The sequence below is a fragment of the Echiichthys vipera genome, assembly GCF_963691815.1.
Source record: "Echiichthys vipera genome assembly, chromosome: 15".
NCBI classification, from domain to species: Eukaryota; Metazoa; Chordata; class Actinopteri; order Perciformes; family Trachinidae; genus Echiichthys; species Echiichthys vipera.
Genome location: NC_139840.1, coordinates 8,553,774 through 8,581,578, shown reverse-complemented (window position 1 = coordinate 8,581,578; position 27,805 = coordinate 8,553,774). Strand labels below are relative to the sequence as shown.

The 27,805-nt window shown below is 41.3% G+C and overlaps 3 protein-coding genes across 3 annotated transcripts; 1 reads left to right on the top strand and 2 right to left on the bottom strand.

The window, feature by feature from the left end:
* Positions 1-499: 499 nt before the first annotated feature.
* LOC310958074 (activin receptor type-2B-like) lies at positions 500-15,836 on the bottom strand. The gene is made up of 11 exons (XM_083928878.1): positions 15,511-15,836; positions 12,997-13,204; positions 8,098-8,213; positions 7,486-7,637; positions 7,094-7,237; positions 6,275-6,418; positions 5,077-5,225; positions 4,768-4,882; positions 3,445-3,583; positions 3,058-3,188; positions 500-2,735 (listed from the first exon to the last, which is right to left on the bottom strand). The coding sequence occupies exons 1-11, from the start codon at positions 15,560-15,562 to the stop codon at positions 2,541-2,543; spliced, it is 1,545 nt and encodes a 514-aa protein (XP_083785004.1). The 5' UTR covers positions 15,563-15,836; the 3' UTR covers positions 500-2,540.
* A 3,622-nt stretch (positions 15,837-19,458) lies between these two features.
* LOC310957485 (gamma-crystallin N-A-like) lies at positions 19,459-22,216 on the bottom strand (the record flags this gene model as incomplete). The annotated part of the gene is given in 6 exon segments (XM_083928063.1): positions 19,459-19,594; positions 20,919-21,064; positions 21,588-21,836; positions 22,054-22,076; positions 22,079-22,096; positions 22,099-22,216. Coding segments are annotated over 6 exon segments (690 nt in total).
* A 2,544-nt stretch (positions 22,217-24,760) lies between these two features.
* Positions 24,761-26,285, top strand: ly97.3 (lymphocyte antigen 97, tandem duplicate 3; the record flags this gene model as incomplete). Its single annotated transcript, XM_083928512.1, has 3 exons — positions 24,761-24,824; positions 25,173-25,295; positions 26,179-26,285. The coding sequence occupies exons 1-3, from the start codon at positions 24,776-24,778 to the stop codon at positions 26,283-26,285; spliced, it is 279 nt and encodes a 92-aa protein (XP_083784638.1). The 5' UTR covers positions 24,761-24,775.
* Between the last annotated feature and the right edge of the window lie 1,520 nt (positions 26,286-27,805).

The following is a 27,805-nucleotide window of genomic DNA, read 5'->3' as shown; positions in this document are numbered from 1 at the left end:
TTGTTTTTCTGGCACAATACGTGAAAGCACCTGGGTCACGTTCAGTGAACACACACACAAGTTTAACCCACAGCATTTCTTCTATCAGGAGGTTTTTAACATGTGTCCTCATCAGAACATGATCCAGGTGTGATGAGATGTACTTTATTGATCCGCAGAAGAAAAGTCACAGCTGAGTTTAACTACATAAACTATGATATTGTGACTATTGCTGTATAATAAATATTGCTGGACTTTAAGACCACGCACATGCCACTGTTTACATGAATCGCACTGGGGCTGCATTATCAATCAACCATGTAGTTATAGACACATTGATGATTTCCAAACACTAAAAAACATTTTTCTGTATGAATCGATGTCCCCACCCACCCCCGCCCCACCCCACCCCCACAGGTTCTTTACCAAAACGGCACACAGGCAAGCGTCACACAGACCACTTTTAAAAATCACCATCTTTCCACAGCACTAATCAAAGCACAACAGATGAGCCTGTGTGTTGTCCAACATGGTTAAACTGTCACCAAACAGGTCTGAACATCACATCAGCGGGTTAATATTGAGGTAATACTGTTCAAACTGGCATTTCCAGCAAGTGGCCAACCACAGAAGCCGCCAGCACCAAACCATCAGGGATTTTTTTTTGTCTGTTTTTGATGATATACACACTAAGCCTTCTAATGCAAGTGCTACCTACACAGCTTCTGATTCAGAGGAACTGATACTATTATTCATGGAAATCAGCAACACAGCCACCACTCTTGAAAAAAAAAAATTGTATATATATATATATACTGTATATAAAAAAAATAAAACTCACAGGGCTACTTGTCAAAACATAAATTAAATATGTAGAGGCGGAACTGAGATATTACTTTCTGTTTCTGTGAAATGAGAACAATAATGCCCTGATTTTGTATTTTTTTTAAAAACAGATCAGTGTTCGGCAACTGTGTGTACAGGTCTATTTACAAGAATCTGCCTTTTTTTTTTCTTTTAGGTTTGTACAGCATTAACACGGTGTTGACTGGCCAGGCTCTATTATTTTCTTTTTTTTTTTAAATCTCCACAGACAAAAGAGGCCCAACCGGCAATAAAATATCTCAACTACTAAAACACAACAAAATACATAACACAACTTGATATACATGTAGAAAAAGCCTGAGGTACTTGTCAGAATTTCTGAGGTCAGTCTGGAGTAGTAAGCAGCTGAGGGCTTACCCAGTCAAAAAACAAAAACAAAAAATTATTAGCCTCACAATATCATTAGCGTTATATTAACAAAGAATACATGTACATCTACAAATCCTTGAGTATCCTGGAATAGTCACAGCAGCATAACAGACATTCAATGTATGGTATTCATGTTATGGTACAACTATGGCATTGCATTTGAGACAAAGGCAACCATTTGAGCTCTCCTTGCATGATGTACAGTGACTGAGGTATCTGTGGGGACTGGTGTCCGACTGAGTCTATTAAACAAACTCATGAAAATTAAAAAACAGACATGTTGCTTACTCAAGTATGGCCCTCGCAAGGATAAACCCCAACTATCTGTCAATGGTTCTTAGTTCAAAAACATATTCTATCTCACATCATTTAGTCTTCAGATTATCTCTCTCAAGCACACGCGCACGCACACACACACACACAAACAGTGAAAATCAAGAATGTGTAACATTGCAACACCAGACAGCATCCGTCAATGCTCCTGGCACTGGCAAAGGAGTAACTCTGATTTCTACAATTAAAAAACAAAATAAATTCCAGGAATATGTCCATGTTAGCTAGCTGGATAGCTTGGCTCTCAGAAAATGTTCCAAAGAAGCCTACTGGATACCTGAGAGGTAGTTCCGCGGGGACAAGGCGCTTGTCCCAAATCTTCAAAAAGTCCAAAATGTCCAATACAACTGCTCAGCTCCCATTTTAGCTCCTCCCTTGCAATAAAACAGCCGTGCTCCGATTTTTTTGATCTTTTTTTTTTTTCATATTGAGGCATTCACAGGTTTAAAATAAGGGAGCTTGCTCGAGTTTTAAAAATCAAGAAGCTTCAACCCCTGAGGAAGATGAATATATTTTGTCTAACAGTCTCAAAATGGTTCCTCCGAGGTGTGCAGCACGTCGTCCAAGGTTTGGAGCAAAAGTTCATTTTGTTTGGCCACATACGATCATGACCAAGACAGGAAAACGACAGATAACAACTTATGAGGTAATAAAAATAGACTAACACAAAAGAAATACATGAGGTAATGACGACACTGACGATTTGACACATTGGTGTTATCAGATGTGCCCATCGCATAACTTATTACTACTTCAAAACTACAGCAGATGCATGTGTTAGTAAGATCTGACATTAAACACCAAAAAACATTAAAAACAGAAACAAATACCAGTATTGGGGTAAAATAGCAGCTGCATTCAAGTGGCTAGTTGTTTTTTTGTTTTTTGTTTTTTTTAATTTTCACGGAGATCCGCCAAGTTTGGATTTGAAAAATAAAAAGTCAGGAGCTCAGGTGCAGGATGGGGTCACCCGTTCAGGTGCTGGACTCTTTGGGAGGTAGGTCCTCGTTGGTGAGAGACGTCACAATGCAGACGGGGATGTCTGAGGTAGTGCTGCTGATCGTCCTGGCGATCTGGCCGATGCGCTCCTCGACGCAGCCGGCTGACAATCGTGCCTCTGCGTCGTGGTCCCAGCACTCTTCAATGGTCTCAGACATCTGACTCAGACCCTGTAGCCACAAGTAAGAAGTTATAGGAGAATAATTCTGTAGTTCTATTTTCTTACTTTTATTAAAAAGGGACACCATTTGTTGTGCATACATTTTGAATCCCAACTTTAAATGAAAAATCCATTTAATAGGATAGAAATTCCTCACTTTTTTCTGGGGCTAATAAAGGTGCAGCTATAGTTGCAAAATTTCAGAAACAACAAAAACTAATTCATAGAACTATGAACCCAGGCAATCGAGCTGTATTCACTGGAAAAAAGGAAGCATGACATCCTGATAGTGCTGTCGAAACTGCAGGAGCTATTCTTCCACTGATACTCACAGGATGCTTGAGCCAGCAGTCCTTGATGACTGGACGCATCTTCTTGTGCACGACCACATCCTGCAGATCCTCCAGGGAGGGATGCTGGCCTATTTCATCCTCAAATGGCAGCATGTACTCGCCAACTGTACCTGAGGAAGGGCAGTAAGGGCACAGGATGGAAAGCATTACACAGAGATCAGGTCATGTACATAGAGCAGAATTTGGATTTTAAAAAATCGAAATCTGCTCTCCATTTAAAGAGTAACAACCCACATTATATCTCAAACCTGGATCAGAAGGCTTTCCCAGGCAAAATGAAAACTAATCCTTTGTTTATTAGTCAGCTTGGAGCACAGTGACCTTTGACCTGTGAGCGAGGCAGCATTCCTGCACTGTTTGACTCACCGTCTGTCTCTGAGCAGCGGGACACCAGCTCCCACAGCACCAAGCCCATAGCATACATGTCTATCCTCAGGAAGGAGTCTCGCTGGAAGTTGATGGCTCCCTCCAGCACCTCTGGAGCCATGTAACGCCTCGTACCCACCTGGCAGGACAATGAATCCAAGTATATATATATGAGTTGGTGCATGAAATATGTTGCTTAAAGAGTTATGCTGGCTGGTAACACTTCTAGAAGTTAGGGGGTTTTTGCACATTTTGAAACTTTCTACTTGCCAGCCAAGAGGACACACGCACAAAATCAGTCTATGGAAAGATTTGTAAACAAACCGACGCATCGCAATGACGTCAATCAATGTGTTTGACGTGTTACGGCGTGATGACGTATGGACAGGCAAGAAGCATTTGCGCAAGGCCCAGGCAGTGTGAGTACAAACGGGCTGGCCCGGGGCACGGTACGGACGGACAGTGTGAGTTTGTTCCCTAAGGTCGCACTCACACTTGGCCATGATGATCTGTGCCGCGCGCTTTAGCGCGATTGTCCCCCCTCCCTCTTCCCCCGCAGCCCAGGCCCGCTTGCACTCACATTAGTTAAAAAATGATACGAGCCTTGGCTCCATTGTTTCTTGCTTATACGTCATCATCTCTCAGAGATTTTGTTTTGTCCAACTGTTTTTGAATATTTTTATCTGACCAAATCTGCAGTAAACAATCCATCTCAAACCACCTGAAACCTTCGGTGGCATCTTTTTATATGTGCATCTGTGCTTTGCTAAAGCCCACCTATCTCAACCAAGCCGTGGCTGGCCAGAGTGCTGTGCCTGGGCGAACTAGACTTTAGCCATCATTCGTACTTGGGCACACGGATATAAGTGTGAGTGCGCCATTAACGTACCCAACCACACCAGTAAAAGCAACACAAAACCTTTCTTTGATATCAAACAACATCCTGATTCACTGCTGGGTAAACCGGCTCTACTTAAGCAGCAATATCCAAACTTATCATGGTGAATCTATATTTAATTATCTTCTTGATTTTCTTTTAGTTCCAAACCCTAAAATAGGAAGTAGCCTTTATGCTTTATTTGCCTACTTATTATAAAACTTCAAATAAAAGGTTTTTGAAGCTTGGTTAACACTGATCAGTGGCCCCCTGCTAAAGCTGCTGCCCCTGCGACCTGACCCCGGATAAGCGGATGAAGATGAGATGAGAATATTTACTAAGGAATCTGTACATTGCAACAGTTGCATAAAGCCTATGTGAACACTTCAGAGAAATCAAAGTCAATGTGGAAATAAAAAAACAGTCGTGAAGAAGACGTTCCATACCTGGCCATGAGTGTCTCCTGGAGGTTTCCCTGGTTCAAATCGTACAGCGAGCCCAAAGTCTCCAATGACCGCAGTCAGATCATCTCTTATCATCACATTCTTACTCTTGAAGTCCCTGGGAAATTAATTTCAGGACAAAGCCATCAAAATGCTGTAATTGTTTAGTCACATGCATTAATCCATGGACTTCCAGGGCAAAATGACTAAAATCAAGATTAACCAGAAGAGGGCAGTACTAAAATCAAATGTAATCTGGTTTTTAGTGCTTTGGAGCTCAGGAAAGCCGGGAACAGTTCATGTTTTCTCTACCTGTGTGCAATGGTGGGTTTGGGCCCCTCTCCCTTGTAGCTGGGAATGTCCTCATGGAGGTAAGCCAAGCCGCGGGACATGGTCTCTGCTATGTGACACAGCTCACTCCAGGTCACACTGTTGCCCTTCAGGTGGTCTGTCAGGGAGCCCTGCACACGCACACACACAGGATTCAAGAACAAGGATTAATAACTGCTCAAGAATCTAATTTTAATTTTCTCAGAAAATCTACTGTCAGCGTCCAAGGAGTGAGCCAACCAGAACCCTGGAATAGATTGTTTTTGGACCTGTGTTTCACTTCATTTGCCAGCCGAATAGCGAGGTCTGGTAGAATTACCACAGGCGTCTAAATTCACACAATATAGCTTAAAATATCATTAACAATGCTGGCAAAAAAAAAGGAAAACATTAAGCCAAACAGATACACAGATGGCACCGAGCCAATTAGTGGAACTAAATATGTTTGCGCCACTGCCATGGATAGAAGGTGCTTTGAGGACAAGCCGTGAAAGTCATTACACAAATGTAATGCTGCATTTGTGGTTATGCTACTTATTATTTAATCCTGTTTTGATGCAATAATCCCTTTGTTGAGAAGAACCATGAACAGGATATTCTGTTAGCCTTGAGGTGTTTAATCAAACAGTATTATTTCTCACACACACACACACACACACACACACACACACACACACACACACACACACACACACACACACACACACACACACACACACACACACACACACACACACACACACACACACACACACACACACACACACACACACACACACACACACACACACACACACACACACACACACACACACACACACACACACACACACACACACACACACACACACACACACACACACACACACACACACACACACCATTTTTGATACTGGTAGCATAATACAAAATTGCCTGTCTTATTTTTACACCACACACTTAAAGATTTGCTGCTAAGCAACACAATTATATCACTTTAAGGTATATTGGGTTCTCCAGACCTGCCAGAAGTAATAAAAATAAACATTAATAAAAAGCTATTTTGTCAAGGGTAAATAAAAGGCCTCTGCCAAAATTGGAAAATGTCCAGCAGTTCTAGTTAAAAAAAAAAGAAGCTCTAATACATCACTGTACGTACATGCATAAATAAAAACATACATATGAGAAGACGTGCACTCACCCTCTCATGAAACTCTGTGATGAGCCACAGCTCCGTCTCCAAGTTGGTGCCGTGTTTCTCTGCAGCGATGTAACGTAAGAGGTTTTCATGTCGCATCCCCGGAGTCAGGAAAATGTCACGCTCATTTTGCCACGACTGCTTGTCCTGTACGAACACATAGAGACCAGAAAAGTGTTATGGTCTTGATTATTTAAACAACCTCTTTGGAAAAGAATAGGGTTCCTTCCCTATGTTACACAAAGCTCCAGTTTGTGCCCCATGTATTGTAACAGTCGAGTCACAACGCTTACATACAACGACACATAAACCATAGTCACAGTGATATTTGAAAAATGAAAACAGTTAATTTAAGAAGACATTTCCAGCACCCTCAAGGCTATTTTAATCATCTGGATGAAAAAATTTTTATTCACTGCATGGCAAAAAAAATAAATGTTGCACCTGTGTACCCGAACAAAGATGATAGTCAGAAGTGACATATCTCCTTTCTTCAATTTGTACAATGTGGACCAACATTTAAAACATCAGTTATAATGGTATATATTGATGTTAATTTCCAATATTTTCAGCTGGCTACCAGGATTTGACAATACAGTCCCAACTTCACTGGGTTGCAACAGGCGGATATTTATTCATCCACATGGTGAGACTTTCAAAGATTAAAAGGTTATTGATTTTTCAAAAAAAAACATTGGATGCTTGGCTGTGATTTAATAGTAATGTCAATACACAAGAGGCACAAACTGGAACTAGGAAGCGGCATTCAACAAGATAAAAACTTAAATAAATGCCTTGAATTAACGGACATTGATGACACACCTGAACAGGGAAGACCTTTACAGCAACATATTCGCTCATCAACTGGGCCTTCCAAACACAACCGAAGCGCCCCCTAGCTTTGATTTCCAGCAGCTGCAGGGGTTTCAGACCCACCAGTGGCGAAGGAGGAGCTGGTCCAGGATCCTGAATAACAGAAAAGGAAAACCAGTTAAGTCTGGCTCTTCTGCTAAATCGATCTTAAAGATGTTGCCCCTTCTCACATCTGGTAAAAAAATCTTACAGGAATATAACAGAAGAAGTGGGTATTTAGGGTAAGCAGCATCAGCAACAAACAGTAGAGAAACAAACATGCAGTGACAGGTTGACTTCTCAGCACTACAGATGTCACAAATTATCACCAGAGAGTCAGTCTGGGGTGTGGCCTCTCTCACCTCACTCAGGTCTACATGGCCGTAGGGGGGTTTGCGGTGGCGGTACATCCACAAGGCCAGAACGAGGGCCAGGGACAGCACACAGAGAGGCAGCAGTGAGTACACAAGCACGTTGAGCAGAGATGGCACCCGGGGTGGAGGCCGTATTTTCACTGTCAAGGAGGAACAGAATAATTACAGCATGTCAGCTTTACGACATGTGCGCTGTAAGCAGCATCATGAGTATCCCTCACAGACTGCGAGACATGAGACGGTAACATCCCATCTTGATTGTCCAGCCTTGATCCTTCCTGACTGAACCCAGTACACAAACAAATAGGCTTGTGACGATGTTATTACAGTTTAGTCTCATATGTAGACATGGATTTTAAAGAAAACTACAATGTCAAAAAGGCAACGCCTTTCATCCACATACCTAAGAAAGCATCATTTAATTACCTGTATATTAAAAAGGAAAAATCGCATCTGTGCAAAATGCTTCAGTGTGATATACTGGTCATGGTGTTTTTTTACTACTAGATACAAGTCTAAGCATCACTCCCACTAATCGGATGGGAAAAGCAAAGACCTATTTTTTGCTCGTACTATATGTGGGATGCATTTGCTGCTCACCTCGGTTGCCACTGCCAATCATGTCAGGAAGGTGGGTGAATCGTTCATTGCAGTAGTTTCCCTCGCAGCAGCAGAAGAAGACCTGAGGGTTTTCCTCCATGGAGACACACTCTTGTCTAACAAAGAAAAGTAGATGACACGCCTTTATTATTGCTTCAATAACCAAATGTCAAAAGAAGATACTACAACTAACTATCATAGTCAAACTTAAGTAGCATTTCGTGACTTATAAAGCAGGAACCAAGTGGGTTAGTGTCTAGTTTCACTCTACGGCAAAGACATGCACATGGCTGTGGTTGCATAAATATGAGAACCCCAGAAATAGCTAAAGTCAGACCAAAATAAATCACCATAACGTCCAGACTTGTATTACTTTTTCATAAGCATTCCTTTGCGGGACACAGAGATGGGTTGTCCCAGAGTCGTCCAAAAAAAACCCACAACGCAAGTAGCACTGCCCTATGCCCCCTGTCATGTGACACTGTAGCATCAAAGCTTGGTATTGTTGCCGTTAAGGGCTCTAGGCGAGTTTTTTGATGTTTTGGAAGTGATTAACGATGACTTGTATAATCAATGGGATGGCCCGTGAATAAAAATATCCACATATGCTTCCGAACCATTCACAGCATGTCCCATTTGCGTGACATGGGGCAATAGGGGCCCTCTATCATGCTATCATGAACCAATGTTAGTCTTGCTAGCTAGACTGACACATGGGCAGGCATACATGCAAGATAACTCTTCAGATATGACAACTGTATTAAGAGTGTGTGTAGTAGAGATACAGGGATCTGATGGATTTGAACAAAGACTATATAAAGATGATCCATCTTTATATAGTCTATGGCTAGAACGCGCCCCAAAAGTAGAACCAAAACATCACAATCGCCCCCTGGTGGCTGGCTGCACTATGGGTCATAAGTTTGTTCAGGTGTTACTTTCTCTGATACATTTGGTTTGAATCAGTCATTTGGTGCTAGAACAACAGGGTGAACTGTCATTATTGACAGCTGTGATCGACTCACAACTGGTGGAGTGGGTGTATGGACAGGACTTTGATGACTGGGCTCCACTGCCTGATACCAACTGCACAGACTCTGGCTGCCGCGTCTGTATGGCTATTTTGGCCTCACTTTTTTTACAGTGGGAGGAAATGGAGCCATGTGGTCCATCTTTATATAAACTGTATGGTTTTAACTGTTGAATCATGCTCGATAAGATATTGTTTACCATCAATATGAAGCGACATGTGTTCATGTGTGAACCCGGTCAACCTAACGCCCACGTTAGTTTCTTTCTAGCTTGTGACATGAACTGCTATAGCTATGTGCTTTAATGTGCTTCATTCGGGTTGCGATGCATTTTCAACAAGCACATGTAGCTGATAGAAGTCACCTTATTGTTGGTTTTGAGATGATAACTTGTAATGTTCAGACGGGTTAAAATTGAATGCATTTTTTAGTGCAAGGTTCATTTTGGGGGGGCTTACAGTACAATTAAAATTCAACAACAGAGAGCTGAGGGAGGCAATTAATTCAGACCCGAGTCAGATTACAGATATTATTATGATAGAAATGTCAAGCAATCATTTCCCACATAATGCATTTATATAGAAGAGAGAAGCATTCATAGAGCATCATTACCTTTTTGTTTACCTATTGGTTTCAGGCCTTGCACTTTATCAGTTATGCCGTTTTATTACTCCCAGTGTAGTTGTGTGCAATGTGATTATCACCATTCCTTTATGTTGCGTAGGCTATGCCCAGCAACTAATTGTCCCTTTGGGATGAATAAACTCTCTTTTAATGGAAATAAACTGAATTAGATTCAAAAGTTGACCCAGCATTTCTGTGCCATACGGTTGCTGTAAAGTAAGGCAAGCACATTATTTGCATGCTTTGTTCTTTAAAGAATTGATATAAATGTGAACACTTGACAAGAGCATTTTCAAAATAAAATTGGTGTCTTTTTCAGGCTCAATAAATGTAAATAGTTGCAATATTATCGTGGATTGCTTCGATTACCTGCAAGCTTTTGTTCGGCTATTGTATTTTTTTATCCAAAAAAAAAAAGAGACGTTCAGGACTCCATCCTCTGTCATCTCTCACATCCTAAACACGCGAAACCGGTTTCATTTTGGGGGGAAAGGGGTTATCAGAATATTGCAGAAGTGTTGTCCCTTCTGCAAACGGCCTTGTTGATACTATTGTGAGCTGGGATTGATATATGTTCCCATGTGTATATCTGCATGATCCTGTGTTGTAGTGGTTGTGGAAACAAAGCTCACTTTATTCCCTTCATGTTGTTACAGCCTACAGAAGGCCAAAGCTATTTCACTCGAAACTCTCAACAGATCTGCACCTGCATCTAAGCCTACAAATTGTGCACATCTCCATTCCTGCATAGCATTTGGATATATGCTTTTGGTGCATGTTATCCATGTTGATCAGCATTAGCATACCGCTGTCACTCATAATAGCACTCAATTTTATCCTGACATTATCAAAAATTGCAGGTCAATCTCAGAGCTGCCTTTAATAATTCCAAAGGAATAGAGAGCCTCAAACATATTGCAAAATCTGCCTATTTTATTGGTGGCTAATGGTATATTATGTATACACACACACACACACGCAGTTGTGTCATCTGGGAAAGATTATTATTGCTCTGTTTTCTCCAGCTTGCCTTCATGAGCCGCCAGAGGTCTCAAGCTTGTTGATAATGCTGCGGCTTGAATATTAAAGACTTAAAAGTTTGATCATGCCACATAGCTCTGCACTGGCTGCTGATGTAGGCTAACTTAAAATTCTCCCCCCCGATTCACTAAATCGTAAGTGGCCCGGTGCCCCCATATCCATCAGCCATCTTTAGGCTGTGGACACTGAGCTGTACTCTGCACTGTCGATACAGATACAGGCTATCTGGTTACTCCCAGAGAGAATGAACGGGAGCCCTGCCGGTTGCACAGCATTTGACAAACACCAATTCCTACTTGTGAAAATCACTTCCCCCATCTAATAGAGTCTGGTGCTATATCAAGATTGGAAATTTAATTTTCATATTACTTCAGTCTACCTCAACCTGTTTGGCTGGCCTTACAATTTAAATCCTGAAATATATGAATTAATTTAGATTTGATATGCTGTAGAGATAAAACGTTACCAACAGTGAAGAATTTGACCACGGTTTATAATTAAACCGGCCCCTAATGTGCTGTGTGTGTTGTTGGTTCTCTGTGTGTATTGATACTTGCATGCGTGGATGTAGTAGGCTGTGTGCCTCCTGATCTATGTCTGGTTTTAAACATGTTGTCTATCGATTACTGAACTGACAGATCAGCTCGTTAAATATGTATAGTTTCAGTTTTTCTCTGTTTATTATAATTGTATATTGAATATCTATGGGGTTTGAACCACTGATCAGACCATATGAGCAATCTGAACAGGTGACATTTGTCTCCGGGAACACGCAGTGGGCATTTACTGTATCTATGTTTAAGATAACAATTACTTGAGAAAATAGAGGGAAGATTATTTGTTGGAAACCAGCCGATATTCTGCAAATGAGATGACATTCATCGGTGGCAGTGGTCGATGTTTATCTGTTGTGTTGCATCATTTCTGAGCCGGCTAAAGGTTAAAAAAGCTTCTGAGGCAGTTCTGCTTTTCATGTGAAAGAAAGGATATTTAAAAAGGTTGTTTGTATGATTGAATCTGTGCTCATTAGAAGATAGAGCAATACAAGGCTTTGATAATTAAGAGTTTGTTTCTCTGGCACAAAAGGAGAGGATAAATAAACAAAAGCAAAATAAGCAACAACAACATCCACTGGTATCCAAACGGCCAAATTGCTATTTTAAACATCGATATCAGCCTAGAATTTGACAATCAGTGCACCCCAAATAATTAGAGTAGGGAAATAATTGTTAGCTGCAGCCGTGTACCATTCTAATCTTAGCTTCGTGTGCAGTGTCACATAAATGTACAGTAGCATTTTGAGGGTGTTAATGTTTGCCAACTTACGTAATATGTGCTGAGGCTTACGCTCAGTTGCAAGTTTATATGGTGCACTCATCTTAAGGTAAAGCAGCCAAATAAGACAACAGTCATGAGGAAAGCCTACCTTCGTGGAGGTTATAATGTTGGGGCTGAAACTGTGGTGTTGATCTAACTGTATGATCATTTTAGAGGATGAATTGTATTGTGCTATACTAACAAGTGTTTATTATGGGTTTATCATTTTCTCCACTCCATTTATAACAATGAGGGTTGGCCAAATAACAGACACACCTGTGTGTATAAAACATTGGCAACTGAGTGTATGTAGTGTGTGTTGAGATTTATGTCGCTGATAAAGCAATGAAAAAAAGTTGTTGCCTCTTTTAAATATGCAAATGTGCCGCAGTGTATTAGGCGATATATCTTGTATCTCTACATTTCATGTCATGTTTTATTTCAAGTGGGGATGTTTTAGGGCTGCAACGGATGATTTCCCATACTGATCGGTCCGTTGATACATAATGTACTCTGCATAATGTTACGAGAGAAAAACCCTTTAACGCGTCCCCGAAGCAGGAGACGTTCTCATTAACTAACCCTGTTTTGTCCGACCACAAAGCCAACCCCAAAGACATTTCATCTACTCACATTTGAGAGGTCAGAACCACCAAATGTTTGCAAATTTCCCCCCCCCCCCCCAATTCATTGGCTAATTGAAAAATAGCTTCAATATTTGATGTTCTATGTCCGTCGGTGAAAAATGCCTCGGGTCAAAGAAATCCAGATGTACCGAGGCAGATATTTGTGCTGTGCTCACTGCCAGTCACTCTGGGTACGAGCCAGACATCTAAAATATGAATGTAGATGTGCGGCGGCGATGACCTCGCTCAGTTGCTCTGACCTGTCATAGCAGTTGAAGTCGTCCAGCCAGCAGCCTTTCTTCACCAGCTTGATGGTCCCTGAGGAGTTGAGCCAGGAGGCATAACAGTGCAGTCGCTTGTCCTTCTCCCCCTCGCAGCGCTCGAAGCCGCTCTGGTTGGTCCTCTCTGTACGCCAGTTATCATTGTAGTACACACACTCCCGGGTCTCTGCTTCGCCCAGGCTGTACCCTGAAATGGACAGAAGGCCTCAGTCAGCTCACGCCGTAATGAATCAAAACTCACCAGCGGAAGCACCGACATATGGCGCGGGATCCACTCGATGCCGCGAAGAAAAACATCTCTGAACAGAGCCTCTATCATCACTCTGGTGTACGGCCAAGTTTGGGAGCTCTCTGTAGTAAACAGGGAGTTCCTCTGGGATAAGAAATTGTTGCTGAATAGAAGTTCAGCATAATCCCATTCTCCAAACTATCTTTTCAGAGTTCAAAAAAGGACACGATTTAATTAGCCATAGAAGAACAATGGTATGCCCCACTGTGATAAAGGAACACACCACACACTAGTACGCCACTTCTATTGATAAGGACTCTTGTATCCTGCTGAAGTGTGACACATCTGGAAAGACAGATAAGACCTTCTTCTTTAAAGGGCTTTTACTGTCATTTAGGAGGAAATAGTGCCCACTAACCAAGCAGAGATGTAACAATAGCTGTCAGTCTCCTACGGTTACACAATCCCTGAATAAAAAGGGTTTATTATTTCTCTTTGTGGATTTAATGTCGGACACACTAAAGTGACACATTCAAGGCGTGTTTTTGATGAACACCGATGCAGATAGCACGCTTTACACGTTACTCACAATGTCGCTGGGACATTCATGCCTAATCTTTGTTCACAGAAAAAATAGTGCATGTCTCTTTAAATCCCTGCCTATAGGAGGCTGCCCATCCCCCAGTGTTACCCCCACCAATCTATCTCACACACACACACACACACACACACACACACACACACACACACACACACACACACACACACACACACACACACACACACACACACACACACACACACACACACACACACACACACACACACACACACACACACACACACACACACACACACACACACACATTTAGTTGTCCAGCAGCATACAATGGACTTCATTATGGCATATAAGGATGCATGTAATGACCAAACATCACGCTCATTATTAAGGATGGAAGGAAGGTAGTAAGGACAAACTCACACACACACACACACACACACACACACACACACACACACACACACACACACACACACACACACACACACACACACACACACACACACACACACACACACACACACACACACACACACACACACACACACACACACACACACACGCGCACACACACACACACACACAGCAGTGAAGCCCAAATGCTCCATTGAGCCGAGATGGCATTTCTGATATCTGTGGTCACATGATCATACTTTTACTACAAGATCATTCCCCAACCCCCCTCCCTCTGTCACTTACTGAGGCTTACACCACAACAACATGGATTCTGGAGAAGCAGCTTACTATACACTCTGAGCCCTAATCTAGAAACCATAAAGCCATTACAGCACTATTTGGCTCAAATGAGACAGCTGTGCCTCAATAAAATGTATTACAGGTCGTTTTTAAAAGAATAAAGTGTGTGTGTGTGTGTGGGGGGGGGGGGTATTATTGTTTTCTAGAGAACCAACGAAAGGAATACCTAGCCAGGGGACAAAGGTAAACCTGTTTGTGACACAGTGAAACCCGGCCATATGAGTTGCAAGGGGTGGCAAAAACGCCTAACAATAGGAAAAAATAACCCCTTATGCTGGATTTCACGTGGTAGCAAGAGACAGGCTTCGGGAATAGGGGAGCTGTGTAACAGTAACCTCGATTCAGGGTAAAGAGCAGACTTCAGGCAACAGCTGCTGTCTCATCATATCAAACACACACACATTGATTTATGAAAAAAAAAACAAAATCCTTCTTCAGAGAAAGTGTTTTTTTCAAAGGCTCTTGTTCAGGGGCTGCGACCACAAACAAGAGTGCGGAGCCGAGATGTGGGCTATAAGGTTTCAGGATGTTGATGCAGCTGCTGCCTTCTATTCCTGCCACTGTTACGGAGAGGCGAGGGGGGACGCAACAGTTTTAGATCGGGATCCGTGTTATTCTCGGGGCATTCTCCGCATTAAATAAAAGCTGCGTTCAATGCCATCGTTTAGTCCTTTATTTTCACATTCAAAAGTGCCAGCTCTCGCTTAAACAACCCCCCCCGTGTGTGAGATAGACGTATCCGCGGGGGCACACGGGGGAAAAGGAGATTACGGGTAGGGGAATAAAATCCCCACAGCTGACCGATAGCGGGCTATTAACTGCCAGCAAAAGTTGAAACAACTAAAACACACATAAACTCGCTCTCGGGACGACATTTCAAACGCAAAAAAAATAAATAAACTGTTGCAAATTTGGAAAAAAAAAAAGCCCAACAATAGCAGCTTACCTGCGCATAAAGTTCCCAGAAGAAGTGAACAAGTCAGCCAGGAAAAAGACATGTTCCGCTCGATATACAGGACAGAGATTTCCCCCCGGTTTCCGTCGCGAACATTAAAAACTCAGGTTGTCCAAAACATCAGTCCAGGATCAAAACGACCACAGGCCTCCCGGTCCCTCCAGCAGCCTAACCACCACCACACCACCGCACCACCACCACCACAGCGCGTGTCAGTAGCCGCGACGCTGCAACAATGTTGCAAGAAAAGATAGGAGCGATTAACGGTCTGCCACGCTGTTAGCCCGTGGATAGGTGCAGCATTTCGCGTCGGGAGCGGATCCAAAAACCGAATGGGAAGCCTTTAAACCATCCGAGGCGAGAGCCCGGTGCTCTTTTTTAAGGTTATTCACTTCAATAGTGGCACCGCTGCATCGGGAGGTCGGTCGGGGTTTACATGCATGTTACTGATCTGTGTCCAAAATGGCTTCTAAATGGGGAATGGGCTGCAAACAGGGAAACCCGGATGTGTAAACACACAAAGAGGGGAATTCAGGCAGCCAGCGTGTGACCTTAACACGACACCGTAGATATACGCGACTGAAATGACTCTATTCTTTTTAGCCTCGCATCGATGGGCTCATTGTCACATTTTCATCTAATATAAAATAAAAAAACAACAACAAGCTGACAGAAGAATATGAGGCGTTGGTGAAACATGTGTGCTCTCCACGTTGCTGTTTGTCCCGGTTCCAGCTGATATGCACTTCCACTTTCTGTGGGCACAGTTGGTTTTTTATCCCCTGGATTTGGTTCTATATTATTTTTTATTGTTAAAAAATGAAATGTTGAGGCAATGCCTTATGATTTCACTGGTTACACGTAGATCGAGAGGAAAGTGGGTTTTTTTGGGCTGCTTTAAAAAAATAACCTCTTGTTTAAATGTGTGCAATATTATTATTATATTATTATTATTATTATTACATTATGCTATTATATTTGAAATAACAGTCACTAGATATAATCAACCATAAACTAAGGTAGGTTGTACACTAGGTTCATGTCATTTACAATTCACAATTAGCCAGCACTCCTTATGAATTCAAAATGAAAATATCTTAGTTCGTACATGTGTTTTGATGTGTTTCGCCTGTTTTAATGTGATAGCCTGTATCTCAGCAAATTACACACATTCTGAGTATTATTTTCTATCTGAATGATCTTTTATGCATAACTAGCAGTGCTAAAAATAGCTGACCTAATTTGAAGTAACATGCTACAATAAATGCTATTTAAAATGTATTCATTCTAATTACCCATTTAACCGCCAGACACTATTAAACATATAAAAACATCTTACACAGCAAAACCAAATTATATGCCAAATATGGCTCATAATAAATACCATAAGCATTTTCTTTTTGTTATTACCACAAAAGGGTGTGACAATCTTTCGCAGTAACCAAACACGACATTCTAATAATTCCGCCGATAATTGCAGAATAATATTTGACATGACATTTAAAGTGAGAAAAACCTGTTTTGTGACAAAGAAATTCTCAGCCTGCCCACTCACCCTGTCTCCAAGCCAACACACAATCACTTCTTCAAGTATTTCCCTCAAAAAGGTTAAGATTCAAGTCATTTTCCTCTGACTAATGGTGTATGCTTCTCTTTGTAAACTTCCAACTTCAGAAGAAACCACAGAATAAATGTCTACACCAATTAGAGTAAAGGCTTATTAATAAAAAATAAAATAGATGATAAAATATCATGGCACAGAATTTGCTTTACATAGCATTTAAGACTCTGAAAATGGAAATACTTGTAGTAAAAGGAATAAATCCCATCTTCAAATTCAGCAGTGACATTGTTAAAATAGCATTAAGCCGTGGCCACAGTTTGCCTTTCTTTCTCGTCTTTCCAGACTAATGACATGTTAGTGACGCCCAGACAATTCAAGCAGCAAATGGCCCAGGAATAAGGTTAGCCACAGGTAATCGCCCTTAAACTAGTGCCACTGAGTGTAACTCAAGACAAAGCATTTCCTCATTAAGCTTTCCCATATTGACCTTGTAACTCGATAGAGGCCATGAGTGAAACCTTGGTGTTCTGTTGTCATGACAGTTGGAAGAGAAATCACATGAGTGCTCATTAAAGGTCCACCAGCCCCAACCGTGGTGTGACATTTCTAAGAATGAGAGCATGGGGGGAAATGATTCAGTGGTGCATAAAGAAACATAAATATGAGCCAATCATGTTGTAAAAAGTTGTTTAATATAACTTGTGGCAGACTGTCACTACTTATACTGCATTCTCCCTCTCATAAATACATGTTGTGTGCATATTATCATGAAAAACTGCACAAAGGCTTGTTGGATGAACTGAATTAAGGTGGATAAACCCTTAATGGACGACGTTAGATCTGGGCAATATAATATTATACATCATCAAAACGATATATAACAATGCAAATTCATATGCAATTTTCTCAGTTGTTGCTATGGCAATGTTGAATAACCAGTGGGGTGCTTTACAGCAACATTTTAAGTCCTTTGGATGACATGTTATGTTCTGATCCTTGGACTTGGCGACATGACTGTGTGGTGGTTAGCACTGTCGTCTCACAGCGAGAGGGTTCCTGGTTTGAATCCCGGCTGGGGCCTTTCTGTGTGGAGTTTGCATTTTCTCCCCGTGTCTGCGTGGGTTTTCTCCGGGTTCTCCGGTTTCCTCCCAAAGACATGTACGTGTTTGGTTAATTGATGACTCTAAGTTGCCCGTAGGTGTGAAAGTTTGTCTGTCTCTGTTCGTCTCTATGTGCACTGTGATAGACTGGCGTCCTGTCCAGGGTGTACCCCGCCTCGCGCCCGTTGTCAGCTGGGATTGGCTCCAGCCCCCCGCGACCCCGACAGGGACAAGCGGTTGAAGATGAATGAATGAATCCTTGGACTTAACCATATAAGTGCTTTTTTGCTAACATGGAGGATACAAAAAATGTTTTACCATGTTGTAATTTCATTTATTTATAGAAGTAGCCTACCAGAGAATATGCTATACTGTGACATATATCATTATCAAGATTTAAAATGACTTATATCAGTATAAAGGGTTCTTGCCTACCGTAAACAACATTAATTAATACATTATTCTGAACTACTGTTTCTGTTCTCTGGATTTCTTGTTTTGTTCAAAGAAGAATCCCCCAAACAAATCCAGATATTTCTCGTGTGTTTATGTCACTGCTGTTGAAAATCCCCATTGTGATTACTTTGAAAACCCTGAGGTGAGCGTCATGACTTCACAGTAAAATAGATAAATGACACTAGGTGGTAGCAGAGCTCCTGGAGCTCCCCAGGGCAGGTGCAGAGACGGCTTCAACCTGTGTAATATCTCTCTTTCACTCTTGATTTATACACTGTATATGTAGGGAAGACACCCATCTTCTCTTGTTTACTGCTGGCTGCCAAACAGTCACAGATATGAGGGAATGAGTTTGATAAAAGTCTAGATGACCACCATTTAATTCAAGCTTTTTGTTTTTTTACCTTCCTTGTTACAATCATACAAATTAGGCCTATGGCATCGCGTTAAACTTGGTACTAAACCATTAGTATGTGGAAGAGGTTTTAAAGTTATGGTGTTTCAGAGAAAGTAATTACCTGAATCCTAGCCTGCAGCCATTTCTACAATGAAATGTGGTGGTTAGGAGTTTCACACAGAGTGAGGATGAATGGAGGAAAAATGGAAATTAGATTAAAGATATTGAATCACTACTTTATTTCATCCTTTGAATAATTCAGTACAAAAATAAAACAACAAGCAATGTCAAACATTTTCTTCATCTTTTATTATTTTACAGCTCCACAGAGTCAACGTGGGGTTATTTGACAGTGTGGTGTGTTTTTCCTCAGTGGATGGTCTCATCCCTACAGTCACATTGCCTGCGACAGCGAGGTGGTTTTAGAAGTAGTTTGCCACTCGACGGATGGACTGGATGTTGGGGTTCTCCGCCTGCCACTCCATGTGAGTGCAGTAGTTTCCTCTCTCCACAATGTACATGCGGCCACGGTAGTTAGGCTCCTCGTACAGCACCCAACTGTTTAGGAAAATAACATTAAACATCAAATAGCAATACATTTAAATAATGTCAGTTCATGCAACATGTAGTTAAAGTGTGGAAGGTGAAGTGGTAACATTTTATATTAAGGTTGTAATAAGTGTTGATAGTTAACAAGGCCTTATCAGAATCAACTTTAATGCCACGTTTTATGCACTTATTAGCAGTTACTATGTGCAAACGCCATAGTAACTGCTAATAAATGCCTCATAATGTGTTTCTTATAAGTGCTCATACGTGCCTCTAACAATAAATATGTTTATGGTGCTGTTATCAACACATATATAGTGTTATTAACACATACTAATGTTAATAAGCATACTCTAAGGACTTATAAAGCCATTACTGTTTACCTAACGCTTAATGGAAGGACCTTAATATAAAGTGTTAATATACTGTAAAGTGTCTGGTAACGTTTAATATATGTATGACAGTATTCTACATGACTGGGTTTATTTGCATCAAATTAATCTTTGAGTCAAAGGGTCAACGTAGAAAACTCCTAATCATACTTACCTCTTGTGGTATCTAGCTATGCCAAGGATTTAATGTTTTATATCCTTGTTCTGAGATATACACCAATACACATACACCATATAAAACATTTTTGTCATTTAGTTATATAGTATTGTAATTTTTTTTTTTGGGGGGGGGGTTTAATGTCCTTAATATAGTGTTGGGAGATGAGCGAGGACAGGAAATGAGGAACGAGTGATGCAAAATTGTATGTAATAAAGACTGTCCAGTTCAGGGTCAGTGCCTTAAAATCTTTGGCCGCCAGGGCACCCCACATCTGAGATTTCTAAAGCCACCCCCAACACAATGCGATAATAATTCGACGCTATAGCATTGAAGGATGGCGTGTCATCAGTAGAATTTTTTTAAAGATCCCAATTACTCTGGATAATTCACTCACCTCACCAAAGTAACAGGCATGCTGTTTCTGGAGAGAGAGGCTGCTGTTGAATTTCTAATGCTGTGACAACATTATCGCTGCATTATTCATCTCCATTGTATTGTGATAACGGCCAAAATGTTACAGATAGCTACGTCAACAACAAACAAACAAACAGAATACAACGAGTGCTAAGTCAGACATTGTTTTTTGCATGTCATCCCCTTTCCTGTCCTGTCTACAGTCTCCTGACAATAAAGGCTAAATTATATATATAAATTATATTATAATTAGTTTTATATATGGGTGAATTGACCCTTTAAAATATGTTAGACAGGATCACATAGTTATGGTTAAAGTTATGGATGAGGTTAAATCTAAGTGTCCCCCTGCTGCAGAGATACATACGCTCCATCTCCATAAACCTTGAGGGAGTTGACGCAGTTCTTGGTCAGGCCTCGTGCCTGCAGGAACGGACAGTCTTCACTCAGCTCCACACACTGGCCGGAGAAGTTGTCTCCCTCGAACAGCTCCATCCTGTAATTCTCTCCGTGCTGGGGAGGATAAGGACATGCCCTCTCACTGAGTCATAGAAATAATGTTCACCTTCAACTCATTGCAAAGACCAAGACCTCCTCCTTTATGTGGCTTGGACTGTATTTTGTGTGCAAACACTTGTACCTGTAGAAATCCAAAGGTTGAATTTTCAAGAGCACTTAATGTGACTTTTTCTTGCAGCTTATGACATGAAGCTCTTAATATGCGTCCGGATTGCAATACTTCTACAAATATTATTATAAACCCAAGTTATTAAAAGGATTCTAACTTTGATAAATCTGAAAAACAGATGTGCACAAATGAGGCCACACATGCCAATCTGCTGTGCTTTTTCAACAACCAAATATTTGTCTGTCCCCTGGGGTCTCACACACACACACACACACACACACACAAACACACACACACGCTCTCTCTCTCTCTCTCTCTCTCTCTCTCTCTCTCTCTCTCTCTCTCTCTCTCTCTCTCTCTCTCTCTCTCTCTCTCTCTCTCTCTCTCTCTCTTCACACCATCACACACCATCTTGATTGGCCTGCAGGAGCCCATGTGATCGTTATGGGAATTCCAGCGCTGGAATTCAGGGTACTCTCCATGCTCCAGGATGTACTGTTGGCCCTTGAAGTCTGGGTGGTCAAAGCAGATGTAGGCCCCGCTCTCCACACGGATAGAGTTGACCCTGTTCATGAAGCCACGGTCCTGGAAGTTGTCGCACTCGCTGCAGATCTCCAGCTTCCTCCCGGTGAAACATTTTCCCTCATAGAACACGATCTGTTTATATATCATTTTTTCCACAAGAGTTAAAATTACAATAGGTTTTTCCTAACAGATACTTGAATGCAAAGTGCAACACATAGAAAGACATCTTGTTAAAGTGCCACCCAGGACTGTACTAAAAGAACTATCTAAAAAGTCAGCTGCCTTAATGCCTATGTGAATGACATTTGTTTGCACATGATCACAATGACTGCATCCCTGTGGTACTCACCTTTCCTGAGTACTGAGACATTTTCCACTGTTAGCTGTTCCAAACTAGTCACACGGTCTAAAAGTGGAAAAATTTGGACGCCCAGATATATATGGACAACAGAGAGAGTGGTGGTATCGCGAGGCAGAGGCAACAAAAGCACAACAATGGGGGGTTTAGACATTTTGCCACATGGACAGTTTCCCTTACATGTGCCAGTGCTGATATTGGAGTTTGGCTCCGGGAGGGCGAAACAATAGCGAGAGAGATTTTGCTACGATTGGGCTTTGGGAGTGATGGTGCTCTGAGTTGGGGTTGCAGAATAATAGCTGGGTGGTGTTCAGACAGAGGGATGTGAGGAGGAAAAACAAACAAAAGAGGGAAAATTAAAGCTGAGGTGAAAGGACATGTATGATCCAGTGCAAACATTAAATCTGTCTTCTGACAAGCTGGGCGAGTAACTGGGAAGATGTAGAAACAATGAGGTGTGGTCTCAATCCATGTCTGACTTTCGATGGTAACAGGGGGAGCAGAGCAGCCCGGATGTCAAACTCCAAAGCAGATTTCACTCCAGGTTATTTTATCACTCTCGGTCTAATCCTCATCAAAGACCACCAGTTTTAAGGTTGCGGCAGGTGGAGCAGGATAGAAAACAGCTGAAACCTGTTTTTAATGTGCTATACGACTACACCCGCCCCCCACCCCCTCCCCCCCCTCTATCTACAGTGACAAAGAGTTGAGATAAAACACACAATTTGACATGATTTATTGCGCTTGAGTGGGTTTTTAGAGATTAGAACATTCAACAAGGTTTGGCATTCACACTAAAGCAGTCGATCAAAGCCGCGGCGTCGAACGTGTGTCCTGTAAATAGACGTCATTTCATTTGTTCATCTGTTCGGCCTCTTTCCTTTTTTAACACACTATTTGAATTCCACCAAAACACAATAATGATATAACACATTCTCAACTTTACAGTTTTCCTCATGTGCTTGAACACATTCGTCCATTCAGAAGTAAAGTTTTTCAAAACGGTTCACGCACAGACCTGAAGTGAAAGTTTCGGGCCAAAATGACACATTTTGTTTGCAAAACGCTCGAACACTCACCACATATCAAAAACAAAAAGAACAAAAGCAAATATTTCAAACAACACAACTTGTGGTTAAATGAATATCTTTTTTAAAATCAATTGTTACACGATGCACAACAAAATACTGCTATGATTATGAACCAGCTGAACTTTGATGCCTGTGTTTGCTGATATCTTACATAGGTATAGTACGTGGCAAAAAATCAAGCAGGCTGATCACAGGATGAACTGTATTCTTTTTTAAAAAGACGATTTTAATAGAGATAAGAAACCATAAAAAAGTATTTTTATTCTTTTCCCTGTCCATGAACCATCATTGTCATGTAAGACCTGGACACGTTTCTTCACCAAAGAACCAATAAAGAATGTGGACCGGAGTCTAGTTTCCATCCTTTTAAAAAAACGGCTTAATACTGTAAATAAAAATAAAAATAATCAGGCAACTGAATGTATCGGTAGACATATTAACAATTTGACACTGATTGTGGACTGAATGAGTTTTACACAGGTGCATTAGAGATTCATTATCAAAGAAATGTATATTCTGAATAGATGTTGTTTTTTCTTTATCACAGTTGATCCAATAGAGTTCAGGGGTCGTCCTCTAAGGTCTGTGTTAACTGTTTTGAAAAAAAGGGTGTGAAAAATGTGTGAAACCAATGAAAAAGTGTGAACAAATATACAAGAGAAGACTTCTGCTGTGCTGAGAAGGTGAAGACGAAGATCAAATCGCTTGCACTTTCCTTAAGCGTGTCTTAGAAATTGAGAAAAACCGTACCAAAGAAAACATTTTGTTCTTTTTGTGCTGCATCTCTGTGATAGTTAAAACGTTTACTGTACGCGTATGAGAGCTGGTGAGAATGCCAGTCTTTCATTCTCTTTCATTCGTTTTTTTGTCTGGAGCCGAGGTTGGTTAAAGGTATGACGCCTCATATAGGTCAGACATAATCCACCTAAAGCAAATATATATTGTACCTGTCACTAATAGCCTCTTGTCCTCTTAAGGCTTAAATTCAGATAATATACATCTTTATCTGAGTCTGTGACAAATGCATACATTAATATTTGCAAAAGCCTCATAAATTATATACAGTAGTGGACAAAGGGTGGAGAGCTCTTGCATAATGCAGGAATCTGAGCATTGGGAAAGTGTAACCCCTGAACACAGTGTACCCAGGGTGAGTGAGGTGCTAAGCATATAGACTTAAGAGAGATACACCACCTAATAGGACGTTACCATGGCGGGACAACGTTTGAACGGGTATATAAAGAGGGCAGGTGGATGAATACAGCTCAGTCACTGGCAGACACCAAGACAGACGAATCAGCAAGGTATGTACATATAAAACCATCCTTATTTGAGTCTTCTTATTGAGTGTATTTAACAGTCAATTCTTTTTTTTTTTAAATATGCTAAATAATCAATATGAAATCAATATTAGTTTGACATTTTCTCGCCATGTAGTGGCTGTAAAATATCAACATCGCTGTGTCGTGCTCTGTTTTTGTATCTTTTATAATCTAAACTCTATATTTCATGTCTCAAAGGAAAACACTGTTTACTGAGACATGCCATGAAATTTGGAATGTACATACTGTATAATCAAATCCGTGCTTTGTCTCGCGTAGGCTGCAGTATTGAACAGAACAATGAAGTCGTTGGTCCTGGTTTTATCCATCGCCTTGCTGTTTACAGCTGGTGAGTCTGTCACTGATTCTCCACTGAATAAACACAACCTCGGCTCCTGTGTCTAAGAGCTTTCTCTTTTAGTCTTTACTGTCCAACAACACAATCTCAGCAGACACTCAAACAAATTCTTTTTATTTTACAACTGATTGCAGGTGTCATATCAGTGCACCTCATGCACAACTCTAACATCTAAGCAGACTAAACCTGACTAATAACTTGCAAATATGCATTGTTTCAGGAGGGATTCCTGCAGAAAACGCATCAACCACATTATGACAGAATTGAATCAGATACACTGACACCACAGAGAAAGAAAACAATGACTCAAATATTGCTTTGCTGTTTTTTGGTGGTCAGGTGAAGCCCTGAACTGCCACCGCTGCGTCTCCAAAAAGGCCGGAGGAACCTGTGAGCTCAGCCTAGAGACCTGTAGGCCAGAGAAGGATGCTTGCGCTGCTGCCAAGTTCCTCAGAGAACCATGTGAGTTTCTCAACATACTCAAACTATTCTATCATTTACAAATACACAGACTCAGTATCTTTGTTGTGAATGGTAGGCAAGTTAAAGGAGAAGTGTACTAAAGAAAAATGTGTATGGCACCAAAATTAGAGGGCTATGGGCATTAATGGTGACTTCGCCAAGACCACACCATTGTGCGATATTGGAGAAGTTTAATTGGAATAGCCGGGGAATGCGAGAAGGTGAGGTGAGGGTGTGTTTAGGTGGATGAAGAGGGAATGATGAGAGGGTCGATCGCCAGGGATGAAGGACGTGGGTCGATCGTCTGGGATGAATGGTGTGAAGCGGGTTGAGGTTTGTATGGATGTCACACCTGCCCTGGGAGCGTGGCTCAGACTGGGGTTACGCCTTGATGTGTGCTGCTTCATCGACCCCCCGGGTTCCCGTCCAGGAGCCTCTCATTGTAGTGTGGACTACTGAGCTGCTGTCTTATTTAAAAAAAAGGGGGAAGAGAGGAGAAGAACGGGGTTTCTGGGGGGGAAGGGTTGTGAAAATTGAGACGAATGAGAGAAAGAGAGAGAGAGTGGGTAAGACACGAAGATATATAGTTACACAGGTAGTTCGGTTAATGGGACACAGGTAGTTTAACTGTAAGGCGTGAGTGGTGGAATTAGTGAAGGGAGAGGGGTATGGTCTTGTTCCTGAACCTCAGTTAAATCAACTACATATGAATTGTTTTATTGTATAAAGAGAGAAAATCCTTTAAGATCCCTTATAGCCAAACAGTGTCAGGCATTATAACATACAGTAGAAAGTCAGCTAAATACATTTGCTCTACCACAGTGTGTCTTATATAATAAAAGGGCACACCTTTCTTAAAACCTTTTCCTTTTTTCTTTCTTAGATGGCCAATACCAGAAATGCATGGCTCTGTCGGACTGCGAAATGCTGAAGATGAACTCCTACATCAATATCAAGTGCTGTACCGATGACATGTGCAACACCTTTTAAATAACTATGTGTCGCAGTACCGTTGATCAAAGCACTTCAACCCCAATGACTCCTGCCAACTGCATGAATGCATGTATGAATTCAAAGTGGCTACTTTTTTAGAAATTCTAAATCTGTTCTGTTCAATCATTGCCCTTGACAAATAAAAAGAGGTCGGACAAAGAGCAAGTGCCTTTTTTTTTTTGGCAGCACACCAGGTCAAAAACAAAGTCTGCATACTATCATCCTAGAGAAAAATACCAGGAGTAAGAGCACTCATGTTCAGGCAAGAGTTTCATTTTCAGTAGGTTGGGTAATGGTCTAGTCTCAAGAGTCCTCAGAAAGGTGTTCAGCTCATTCAAAACACTGCTGCTGCTACTGTTAGACATCTATCAAAAATGAAGAAAAGATAGCAAACTAGCTCCCAGCGCTTTGCACTTACATTTGACCTCACTCCATTACTACAAAGTTGATCTTGACGTTTAAAACAACGTCTTTAGGTATCATTTATTAAAGTGTAATCCCAGCATCAAATCATCCCATGGTCTTTTTCTGTACTAACATATATGAAATAAGTCATTGAGACAGTTTTTTGGGTGTATAAACTATTGACGGAGGAATCCCGGGGAGTCGCTAACAGCTGGACGTGGCTAACACTGATGAGCTCGGGGCATTACAGTGAAGGCATTCAAACGTCTTTTTTAACCACTAATACTGCTCAAATTAACACCAAACCTCTGCAGGAGCATGATAAGAGTCCCTACACAGAAAATAAAGCACCAACGACGTAGTTAGTGAACCCAGAGTTTATTGAAAGAGTGTTTTGAAAGACTTACCTACTGGCCCCGGTACCAGCTCCTCTCATAGTAAAGTCCATTCAAGTGGATTATCAAAGTCACTCCAAAAGGAAGGAGCCCATCGGTGCTTTGTTTCTTACGTGTAGGGACTCTTCTCATGCTGCTGCAGAGGTTTGCTGTTATTTTGAGCAGTATTAGTGGTTAAAAAAGCTGTTTTAATGCCTTTACTGTAATGCCCCGAGCTGTCAGTGTTAGCCTGTTAACGACTCTCCGGGATATCTTCGTTAATAGTTTATGCACGGAAAAAACTATCTTGATGGCTTATTTGATGTATATAAGTGCCAAAAAAGACCATGGGAGGGTTTTACACCGCAATTACACTTTAAGAGAAAAACCTCCCACCAGCTGTTACCAGATTCAGATTTTAAGACATATATCTTGCTCATTTTCAAGTCAACCGTTTTTTTGTGTTTCCACTAGAACATATGTACATGATTTAATGTTAAAAAAAAAAACACCCGTCTATATAAGCTTCCCCTTTCCATGGGTCTGAACAGCCTGTTGAATCCCATGTTTTCTGGTCGGCATCCCAGAAAAACTGACAGGGTTGTCGTATTTCATTGTTTTTGGGTTGGTTGGCCCTCCACATAGCCAAATATGACATATATGCACAAGCTCTGACATAGTTCTACATGATGTCCCCTTTAATAGTGCTAAACCCTGACTAGTATGTGATATCAGCTT

Bases quoted from the DNA above. Each gene is read 5' to 3' on its own strand.
- LOC310958074 (XM_083928878.1), bottom strand. From the start codon at position 15,562: ATGTCTTTTTCCTGGCTGACTTGTTCACTTCTTCTGGGAACTTTATGC. The intron at 7,238-7,485 runs GTGAGAGAGGCC...TCTGTTATTCAG, and splicing joins GCCATGTAGACCTGAGTGAG to GATCCTGGACCAGCTCCTCC. The intron at 3,189-3,444 runs GTGAGTCAAACA...GCCCTTCCTCAG, and splicing joins CCGCTGCTCAGAGACAGACG to GTACAGTTGGCGAGTACATG.